Here is an 11,236-nt window from a genome sequence, read left to right as displayed (position 1 = left end):
AAATGTGAATATATTGAAGCAACATCTCAAGACATCAGTCAGGAAGTTAAAGCTTGGTCGCAAATGGGTCTTCCAAATGGACAATGACCCCAAGCATAGTTCCAAAGTTTTGGCAAAATGGCTTAAGGACAACAAAGTCCAGGTATTGGAGTGGCCATCACAAAGCCCTGACCTCAAACCCATAGAAAATGTGTAGGCAGAACTGAAAAAGTGTGTGCGAGCGAGGAGGCCTACAAACCTGACTCAGTTACACCAGCTCTGTCAGGAGGAATTGGCCAAAATTCACCTAACTTATTGTGGGAAGCTTGTGGAAGGCTAACCGAAACGTATGACCAAAGTTAAAAACAATTTAAAGGCAATGCTACCACACTAATTGAGTGTATGTAAACTTCTGACCAACTGGGAATGTGACGAACGTAATAAAAGCTGAAATATATCATTCTCTACTATTATTCTGACATTTCATATTCTTAAAATAAGGTGGTGATCCTAACAGGGAATTATTACTAGGATTAAATGTCAGGAATTGTGAAAAACTGAGTTTAAATGGATTTGGCTAAGGTGTAAGTAAACTTCCAATTTCAACTATATGTAAAGCGCTTTGGTTTGTCTAGAAAAGCGCTATGTAAATCCAATCAATTAATTATATGAAGTCTCCAAACACACTCCACAAAAGACAGATTTTTAAATGCAAAGAATATGGCTGCATATAATAAACTCATTTCATAAGATCTTTATTCTCATAGCATGCTAGACAGACTGTGCAACATAGGAGCTATCTGTCAACTCCTCTTACACAAAACATATTCTATAACCCAGTGATTTCCTTAAAAGCGTTTTGTGGTGCAATCAATCACATCTTCAAAAATGCCGATTTTTTTCTTTTCAGGTGTCTGACAAATTTATAGACATCTTTAGACTACACAGAGAGATTGCTTTTCAAAGCGCTGTTTTCAGTGTTTCTTTACAGCTTTAGCATTTTATTTGTCATTGCCTGCAGTTTTGGCACAATGAACTGTACATTTTTAAAACTTACTTTAATGTACTCATGTCTGTCTTTAAGGGGGGCTGAACTTGGTTTCAAGTCTCATTAGGAAATGCGACAGAACGGTTTCGGAGGCGTGCTTTGATGTGGGTTACTCGTCTGTGTTTGAACATGGGAAGTATTTGTACTTTTACTATGCCAAAACAGTACAGTTACATTCACTCACCCTTCTAGATAACTTGAAACAGTCTAACCATGTCTCGAAGTAGTCTAGCTAGCAAGTTAGCCAACTTCTTTCACCAAGTCGCTTCAGCCGCCTAGTGTGCAACTGTGGCAAAGTTGGGTTGACTTTGGATAGCCTGTCTGTGGAGCTAGTTAGGGACTGTCAATAAATTACACAATGTAAATGAGACAATAACTTCATATTGCACACCTGTTCTCTTTAAATTCTTTCAATATTTGTATATTCATTTCTAAAATGTATAGTTGGTTTGATGTTAAGTCATTGAAATGTGGAGCTATTGATATTTTTAAATGTTGTCCCATGTACATGGTGTAATTTACTGATGGTCCCTAACTAACCCCATAGCGATATCAAATGACAAACCAAATTGACCATGGGCATTACGATCTGGTCCTGTGCAGCTGCGCTCTGAAGTGATGATTACTTGGGTACTGCCAGCTGTGGGCAGGATGAAAATAAACCCAATATATGCACCTAAATGAGTAGCTCCTGCAGTCTTCAGTATATGATAACTGGCCTGTACAATAAAGGATTAAATCTTCTCTTCAATAAGAAAAGCAGGGGGGAAAAGTCCTTACAGTACATACAAAACAATGTAAGGAACAGTGGTTGGTACAGGTACTGTAAATGGGAGGGCTTCAGAAGTTAAGTGGGCAAATATTCTGGAAATGGAATGATGCAATCATTTAGCCTGGTTCCAGATCAGTATGTGCTTTAGCAAACTCCTCTGATGATTGTTGTCATGAAGCACATACAGATCTGGGAGCAGGCTATCAGTCATTAGCTCCTAGAAACCTCAGTAAGTCAGTCTGACGTTAAAGCCAATTTTAAGAGTAAATCATCTTTACCTTTCCCCTCCCATTCCCTCTAGGGGAGACATAAATGTTGCGACTTGGTGAAAGAACAACTAAGTCAGTTATATTCATATAGATTCTGAAAATTAAAAATAAATCTAAAGGATGTGACATTCTGCCAGTATAGACTACTAACCTGCTCTAGCCTGGGTGCTGATATGTTTCTGTTTTACTCTATCATTCTCATGCCAACATTAGAAGCAAAACCAGATGGCCATCCAAGCTAACACTGCTCTGTCAGAGATCAAGCATCCACCTCTTCTGAATCCTCCTTCTTGTCTTTCTTGACCTCCCCCTCTCCCGTCTCGCTCCCGTCCCGTCTGCGCTTGCGGTTCCGAGCGCTGGCCTTGGACGCCGGCAGGGAGTCCATCCCCAGAACCTTGTGGATCTGACGGAACGCCAGCAGTCGTAGAGCATGCTGGAATCAGAGACGAGAGGAGGATCAGTGGACTTCAAACACATTCCATTGTCACACATATCAATGGGTAAAAATCAAAGACGAATGGAGTGTAATTAGAGCTAGCATAATAACTAGGGGTTTAAGTTAGATGGATATGATTGTACAAAACCTTAAGAACACCTGCTCTTTCCATGACAGACTGACCAAGTGAATCCAGGTCAACGCTATGATCCCTTGATTGATGTCACTTGTTAAATCCACTTCAAATCAGTGTAGATTAAGGGGAGGAGACAGGTTAAAGAAAGATTTTTAAGCCTGGAGACAATTGAGACAAGAATTGTGTGTGCCATTCAGAGGGTGAATAGGCAAGACTATTGTAAGTGCCTTTGAACAGAGTATGTTAGTAGGTGCCAGGTGCACCGGTTTGTGTCAAGAACTGCAACGCTGTTGGGTTTTTCATGCTGAACAGTTTCCCATGTGTATCAAGAATGGTCCACCACCCAAAGGACATCCAGCCAACTTAACACAACTGTGGGAAGCATTGGAGTTAACATGGGACAGCATCCCTGTGGAACATTTGACACCTTGTAGAGTCCATGCCCTGACGAATTGAGGCTGTTCTGAGGGCAAAAGCGCAAGAGGGTGCAACTCAATTTTAGAACTGATCTCAGTGAGATTATCCTTTCAGTCTCAAAGAAACATATGGGGTTTAAAGGTTGTGTGTACACACACACACACACACACACACACACCGTATCCATGATTTCTTTACAAAAATTCATATTCAATGTATTCTGTACGCAGCACAGTTTCCCAGTCTAAGATGGTAGACCACCAAATGTTAAAGTTGATTATACCAATCACATGGTGAGTGTGGGGTAGTGAGCGTACCTGTGCGCTGGCAGTAATGTCTTCCCTGGCTTGTTTGGTCATGCTCCCCAGAGCATCGGTTTGGTGTTTCTCACAGGGGTCCAGCAGCCCAGGACCATCTAAGAAAGAGGAACACAAAATCAGTACACACACACAGATTTGTTTAACACTTTTTTGGTTAATACATGATTCCATATGTGTTATTTCATAGTTTTGATGTCTTCACTATTATTCTACAATGTAGAAAATAGTAAATATAAAGAAAAACTCTGGAATGAGTAGGTGTCCAAACTTTTGACTGGTACTCTGTGTGTGTGTGTGTGTGTGTGTGTGTGTGTGTGAGAGATATATCTCTATCACACACATCCTACTGCCACATTATTTAGATTGTTCCACTCACTGCTTACATACCACCTCTTTGTACAACTTACTTCATGTTCAGAGCTATGTTTACTGCTGACAAAGCACACTGTACAGTGCAAACCGCAAGTTTCCCCTTGGACCCTGAATGACCAGTGGAAAGCACTCGAGAACAAAGGTGCTCCAGGTGGGTCAAAACAGAGCTACAGTAGATGTTACATTTCTTTTACATTTGTAATTTAGCAGACGCTCTTATCCGGAGCAACTTCCAGTAGTGCATACATTTTCGTACTGGTCCCCTGGGGGTATCGAACCCACAACCCTGGCATTGCAAGCGCCATGCTCTACCAACTGAGCCACACGGGATCAATGTGATGTGGGGGTGATTCCACCCTGGCCTAACTAATAGATGTGGGTGAACCTGGCCTAACTAATAGATGTGGGTGAACATGGCCTAACTAATAGATGTGGGGTGATCCCACCCTGCCTAACTAATACTAAAACTCCCTCACCTGGCAGTAGGATGCCAGTAGCGATACATTCCAGGACCCTACGCATGGCTTCCCCTGGGCTGAGGGGCCCTGTGGCACTGCTGATGGCCTTCTCTACCAGCAGCTCCATAGCCTGAACACAGGGAAAGGACACACACACACACACACACACCACGTAAGACACAATTCACACAATCGAAAACATAAATTATCATCAACTAGCTTCCTTAGAAAAGCTGAACACTGAGACAGAACATCCTCACCCAGGATGGCATCTTGCCCCAGGTTGGCACTCGCTGGCAAAGATCCCGTAACACTCGAATGATGATCACACAGGACTGAAGACCATTGGCACGAGCCTGTAGATGCCACACACCTGTTACTGTACAGTGTTACACAGAGGCTAGCCTGGAGTACTTTGGAGTTAGCCTGAGTCCCAGATCAGTTTGTGCCGTTTGGCCAACTCCATTGCTGTCATCGTCACAATCCGGGACTCCAGCTACTTTGAAGTGATCCATTGTACATATTGTCTTTACCTGGAACCACTTGGCGTGTCTCAGAGCAGCTAGGTATTCCAGGCACTTGTTCTGGTTCAGAACATCAGCAGGGTCTTTCTCAGGCACCCCTAGAGTAGGAAAGAAAGGACACACTGTCTCATTGATTACTGATCGATCACTCATATGACTGTCCAGCAGTACCACCTACAGTACTGTTTCACATAAGATTTATGGGTTATGGCCCGGTAATAACAACAGAGAGATATTTCAATATGTTTTAAGTGATTGCATTGGGTGTGTTGATTAACAAAAGATGACAAACAGGATAATTCAACAAAATGATTATGTCAGACTGTCTTCCCACAAATCGTTTCCATGGTAAGACAATGTGCCTACAATGCAGTCAAGTTGGGAACTCAAGGAATTCTGATTTGGGACTTGATGTTCTTAATGCATCCATTGCCATGTCATACTATTTATCAATAGACAGACATATTAAACTGAATAGACATATGGAATGCCAAATGGTAACTTCTTAGTAATTTCACAAGATAAGCTACAGTAAGCAGTACCATGGGGCTTTCCATACTTCCATGTTCCTAGAGACTGTTGTGGCAAAAGTGGTAGACATTACCGCAGGGGTGGACAAACTACAGCCCGTGGGCAGGAACTGGCCAACGAGCCTATTCAACCCTGCCCGAGGGAGGTTTGAGTAAAAAATGTTGTGTGTGTGAGTGTGTGGGGGGGAGAAGAACCAAAAAAAACACTCCAGGCCACTCGTGCATCTAAAACCAGATAGAAAGTAAGTAGAAATTACAAAAGTTGTGTCACTTAGAAATGTCCTTGTTTTTGAAAGAAAAGCAAATTTTTGGACCATTAAAATAACATCGAATTGATCAGAAATAACCATAAAACTTCATTAAATAGTACCCGCAAAACACAAGTCTCAACGTCAACAGTGAAGAGGCGACTCTGGGATGCTGGCCTTCTAGGCAGAGTTCCTCTGTCCAGTGTTCTTTTGCCCATCTTAATCTTTTCATTGGCCAGTCTGAGATATGGCTTTTTCTTTGCATCTCTGCCTAGAAGACCAGCATCCCGGAGTCACCTCTTCACTGTTGACGTTGAGACTGGTGTTTTGCGGGTACTATTTTATGAAGCTGCCAGTTGAGGACTTGTGAGGTGTCTGTTATTCAAACTAGACACTAATGTACTTGTCCTCTTGCTCAGTTGTGCACCGGGGCCTCCTACTCTTTCTTTTCTGGTTAGAGCCAGTTTGCGCTGTTCTGTGAAGGGAGTAGTACACAGCGTTGTACCAGATCTTCAGTTTCTTGGCACTTTCTCGCATGGAATAGCCTTCATTCCTCAGAACAAGAATAGACTGACGAGTTTCAGAAGAAAGTGCTTTGTTTCTGGCCATTTTGAGCCTGTAATCGAACCCACAAATGCTGATGCTCCAGATACTCAACTAGTCTAAAGAAGGCCAGTTTTATTGCTTCTTTAAAATCAGAACATTTTCCAGCTGTGCTAACATAATTGCAAAAGGGTTTTCTAATGATCAATTAGCCTTTTAAAATTATAAACTTGGATTAGCTAACACAACGTGCCATTGGAACACAGGAGTGATGGTTGTTGATGATGGGCCTATGTACGCCCATGTAGATATTCCATTTAAAAAATATATATATATATTTTTTTTTAAATCAGCCGTTTCCAGCTACAATTTACAACATTAACAATGTCTACACTGTATTTCTGATCAATTTGCTGTTATTTTAAATGGACAACAAAAAAGTGTTTATTTAAAAAACAAGGACATTTCTAAGTGACCCAAACTTTTGAACGGTAGTATATATTTCAAATAACTGCCATTTTTCAGGCCCGTAAATTGCTTTTGACAAACAATTCGGTCCGTAAAAGAATCTGCGTAGCCCTCCACAAAATTTGGTAATCCCAATGTGGCCCTTCAGCAAAAAACATTGCCCACCCCTGCGTTAGATCCTCTGGTACAGGGGGATATACATGTACATACTGTATGGTTGTCTAGGTCTGCTGATACAGGCAGACACACTGATCAACAAACCCAAACACAACTTAAGCAATGGGAAATATAATTTGTTTTCCAAGTAGTGTATACAGTAATATAAAAAGGTGAAATCAGCTCAAATAGGTGAGGGAGTGTTTTACATCTCACAATGGTTCTAAGAGTGTGCTGCACTGCATTGCAGCCTAATCTATTCATAAATCTTGTCCCAACTTTAATAGAGACCATTGTGTGGGGATAGAATTACACTCCAACACCTTGTCAATCAATACTTTGATAATGCCGTTTCAGTTTGCAGGCATGAGAGATGGAAGTGTGGGAAGGCCATGGGACCTTGTGAAATCCCTTAGCAGCTATTGACCAATTACATGACAGAAATAGACATGGCAATCAATGGTAACAAAATAATGTCATTATTTAATTTCAGAAAAGTGTTAAATGCACCCTTAACCCTGGGCATCATCTTCACATAGCTCAGTACTTCCATTGTTGTCATGGTTTCATAGGGCCTATCTGGGCATGTTCAGAGAAACATACACAAAAACCCTAATGGCATAGAAAGGTCGGAGAGCCCGGCTTTAGATTTCCATATTAGACAAAGGAAAGTGAAAAACTGGACTACTGGAACTACAAATAATGGATAAATTAAAACAAGAGACAGAAACAAAATGGTGAGTCAATTCACTTCATATCATCGGTGTCCGGGATGGGAGAAACAAAAGTATTATTCTACGATATCTACCACATTTGGATGAAATAGTCATTATGTGCTTGGTTAAAAGTCCCATTTTAGTTTTTTTTGTTCAGCTTGAGGTTTGGAAGACACAGTGCATTTATTGGACTGAAAGCTTGGCTTCTCTAACCTTTCTCAGCCGCTTTGTCTCCTGCCTTTTCCTCCTTGTCAGGGGCAGGGTCCTCCCTCATCAGTGGCGAGGTTAGAGAGATGGTGACCTGCATTTTTGGCTCCTTGCTCGAAAAAATCACGATGTTGGCTTCCTCAGGGTGAGCCTTCACTTCATACTGATCTTCAGAAAATGGCTGCCGGTTAAAAGGACACTGGATTACTCACTACAGAGGAGGGGGTTATCTTTATGGACTGGGGGGCAGGGGGGATTAGTTTGATAGGGCACTGGATTAATGTGTTTGGCCCCAGATACTCAAATAATTTCTCAATAGCTGCATTTAGCTTTTAAAAAGGCCAATTTAGATAACCTTGTGCAGTTGTGGACAAATGCAGAATTACTTTAAAAAAATTAGACAGTAATTGTCAATATGGGCAGAAATGTTGTTTTTAAGCAATGGCTTTATGTAACCTTAGGGGAGTAAATTTTAACTATAGCCCCACTCTCTCTGTAGGGTTCAGGTGTCATAACCAGGCAGTGGCACTAAAGATCAGTCAAATGCACTACTAATGAAACACTTATTGTAGCAGAACTTCAGGAGGGAGGAAGGAAATGCAACACTCACACCACAAGTTTAATCTACACCTGGGCTCAACAAGTATTTGTTTTCTTTCAAATGCTTTGAACATTTAATTGAACCTGCTTGGAGTGCCAGACGTGCAGAATTTGCACTTGTATTTTTTTTTTTTTACTATTTCATTGTTTCCATTGTGCCAGACAAGCTCATAGCTCAATCAAGCGCAGCCAAAGTATTTGAATGAAAACAAGTACTTTAAGCCAAATCTGTTTGGTATAGGTCCTCTCCTTAACTGTTTCGTCTTGAATAGCCTTGATGTCCATCTGTATCCACTCTCCTTTAATAATTAATGATACAGTGTGATCTTCCAATTAGTTCCTCCTCCAGTGTTGGTGCCGATTTCTTTCACTTTAGCCCTGATGACAACCTCACGACATGAAGTCAAGAGTTGTGGTTCGTATTTAAAATGATCAGATTTCCTCTGTTGTGACACTTTGCCTAACAAATATGATTGGGGGGGGGGGGGCTGCTTATAAGGGTTGATGTGATTAATATTTCTGGTGTGAAGTCCAACTGCATGTAGAAAATCCCACCTCCATCTCATAAACAGTGGATCCCAAAAGACAGTGGTTCCACTAAAGGAAAGCTGACTGTGGTCTTACCGCCATTTCTTTGGGCAGCTGCTCAGCGATGTCCTTCAGCAGAGAGAGGGTGGGCTTCTTGGCAGCCAGCAGAATGAGTTCCACGTTCCTATCCCCATGGAGCAGCAGGCCCTTGGCCAGGATGCCCACCCTCATCACCCCCTTCAGCATACGGGCCGCCTGGTTGTCCGGTCTATACACCAGGGATCAGAGGACCAGCAGGGATGAGTAAAGAAAAAGCTACAGATCAGGCTACATGCCCATGGCCCACACCACGAGGGATCAGCGTTACAGAACATTCAAGTATAAATGTGTTGTATAGAACATTGTGTGAATGATGTACTGCACAAGTACAGACCCATACAGCTCTTACCCTTTCTCTCCAGCATCAGCCTCTGGAGCAGCCGACGGAGCAGCCGACGGAGCAGCCGACAGAGGCTCTTTCTCCAGCAGGGAGACAGACACCAGTTTGAGGGCTCTCTCAGTGTGGGAGACGATCCTCTGCACCGCCTGCAGCTCCTCCTCCACAGGGTAGATGGTGGAGTGTTTGGCCATGATGTGGCGGTCGTCTGGGGAGTCCGGCCGACGCATAGGTTGCTAAGGGGAGAAGAGCTCAATAAAACCAGGTGCCCTCTTAAAACTAGCCACTTCTGGAAACAAACGGAAAAGCTAAAACACCAGTTTTTTACTCTAGTGATCAAGTTCATGTAAATCGAGCAATGACAGATTGAATCATTGATTCTCACCAGTAGGGGGGGAACTGGCATGCCGGGCCGGCTCATGAGCGGAGGGGGGGCCATCATGTGCCTCTGCTCCCCCCAGTACAACTGCTGCTCCTCCTCCCTCCTCCTCCAGTACATGCCCTCCTCATAGCGGCTGGCAGAGGACACACATACAGAACAGGATTATTAAATATTCTGACTGGGTAGATTTTTCTGCTGAGATACCCGTCTCTGTCAGGTGAAAATGCTGATCAGGAGATAAGGAATTGTAATTTTTATCATAGGTACACTTCAACTGTGAGAGACGGAATCTAAAACAAAAATCCAGAAAATCACATTGTATGATTTTTAAGTAATTAATTTGCATTTTATTGCATGACATAAGTATTTGATACATCAGAAAAGCAGAACTTAATATTTGGTACAGAAACCTTTGTTTGCAATTACAGAGATCATACGTTTCCTGTAGTTCTTGACCAGGTTTGCACACACTGCAGCAGGGATTTTGGCCCACTCCTCCATACAGACCTTCTCCAGATCCTTCAGGTTTCGGGGCTGTCGCTGGGCAATACGGACTTTCAGCTCCCTCCAAATATTTTCTATTGGGTTCAAGTCTGGAGACTGGCTAGGCCACTCCAGGACCTTGAGATGCTTCTTATGGAGCCACTCCTTAGTTGCCCTGGCTGTGTGTTTCGGGTCGTTGTCATGCCACGACCCATCTTCAATGCTCTTACTGAGGGAAGGAGGTTGTTGGCCAAGATCTCGCGATACATGGCCACATCCATCCTCCCCTCAATACGGTGCAGTTGTCCTGTCCCCTTTGCAGAAAAGCATCCCCAAAGAATGATGTTTCCAACTCCATGCTTCACGGTTGGGATGGTGTTCTTGGGGTTGTACTCATCCTTCTTCTTCCTCCAAACACGGCGAGTGGAGTTTAGACCAAAAAGCTCTATTTTTGTCTCATCAGACCACATGACCTTCTCCCATTCCTCCTCTGGATCATCGGCAAACTTCAGACGGGCCTGGACATGCGCTGGCTTGAGCAGGGGGACCTTGCGTGCGCTGCAGGATTTTAATCCATGACGGTGTAGTGTGTTACTAATGATTTTCTTTGAGACTGTGGTCCCAGCTCTCTTCAGGTCATTGACCAGGTCCTGCTGTGTAGTTCTGGGCTGATCCCTCACCTTCCTCATGATCATTGATGCCCCACGAGGTGAGATCTTGCATGGAGCCCCAGACCGAGGGTGATTGACCGTCATCTTGAACTTCTTCCATTTTCTAATAATTGCGCCAACAGTTGTTGCCTTCTCACCAAGCTGCTTGCCTATTGTCCTGTAGCCCATCCCAGCCTTGTGCAGGTCTACAATTTTATCCCTGATGTCCTTACACAGCTCTCTGGTCTTGGCCATTGTGGAGAGGTTGGAGTCTGTTTGATTGAGTGTGTGGACAGGTGTCTTTTATACAGGTAATGAGTTCAAACAGGTGCAGTTAATACAGGTAATGAGTGGAGAACAGGAGGGCTTCTTAAAGAAAAACTAACATGTCTGTGAAAGCCGGAATTCTTACTGGTTGGTAGGTGATCAAATACTTATGTCATGCAATAAAATGCAAATTAATTACTTAAAAATCATACAATGTGACTTTCTGGATTTTTGTTTTAGATTCCGTCTCTCACGGTTGAAGTGTACCTATGATAAAAATTACAGCCCTCT

At 42.8% G+C, this 11,236-nt stretch overlaps 1 protein-coding gene across 1 annotated transcript in view; it reads right to left on the bottom strand.

The window, feature by feature from the left end:
• Nucleotides 1-718: 718 nt before the first annotated feature.
• LOC120053756 (zinc finger RNA-binding protein-like) overlaps nucleotides 719-11,236 on the bottom strand; it is a 32,580-nt gene continuing 22,062 nt past the window's right edge. Inside the window, exons 11-19 of the mRNA XM_039000980.1 lie at nucleotides 9,549-9,678; nucleotides 9,176-9,399; nucleotides 8,824-8,995; nucleotides 7,606-7,780; nucleotides 4,741-4,829; nucleotides 4,468-4,563; nucleotides 4,226-4,337; nucleotides 3,375-3,472; nucleotides 719-2,501 (exon numbers count right to left, since the gene is read on the bottom strand). Of these exons, the coding sequence (XP_038856908.1) occupies nucleotides 2,328-2,501; nucleotides 3,375-3,472; nucleotides 4,226-4,337; nucleotides 4,468-4,563; nucleotides 4,741-4,829; nucleotides 7,606-7,780; nucleotides 8,824-8,995; nucleotides 9,176-9,399; nucleotides 9,549-9,678 (1,270 nt within the window). The 3' untranslated portion in view covers nucleotides 719-2,327. The remainder of the gene's footprint in view (nucleotides 2,502-3,374; nucleotides 3,473-4,225; nucleotides 4,338-4,467; nucleotides 4,564-4,740; nucleotides 4,830-7,605; nucleotides 7,781-8,823; nucleotides 8,996-9,175; nucleotides 9,400-9,548; nucleotides 9,679-11,236) is intronic.

This window comes from Salvelinus namaycush, chromosome 9, assembly GCF_016432855.1.
Source record: "Salvelinus namaycush isolate Seneca chromosome 9, SaNama_1.0, whole genome shotgun sequence".
NCBI lineage: Eukaryota > Metazoa > Chordata > Actinopteri > Salmoniformes > Salmonidae > Salvelinus > Salvelinus namaycush.
This window is presented reverse-complemented; position numbering and strand designations above follow the sequence as displayed.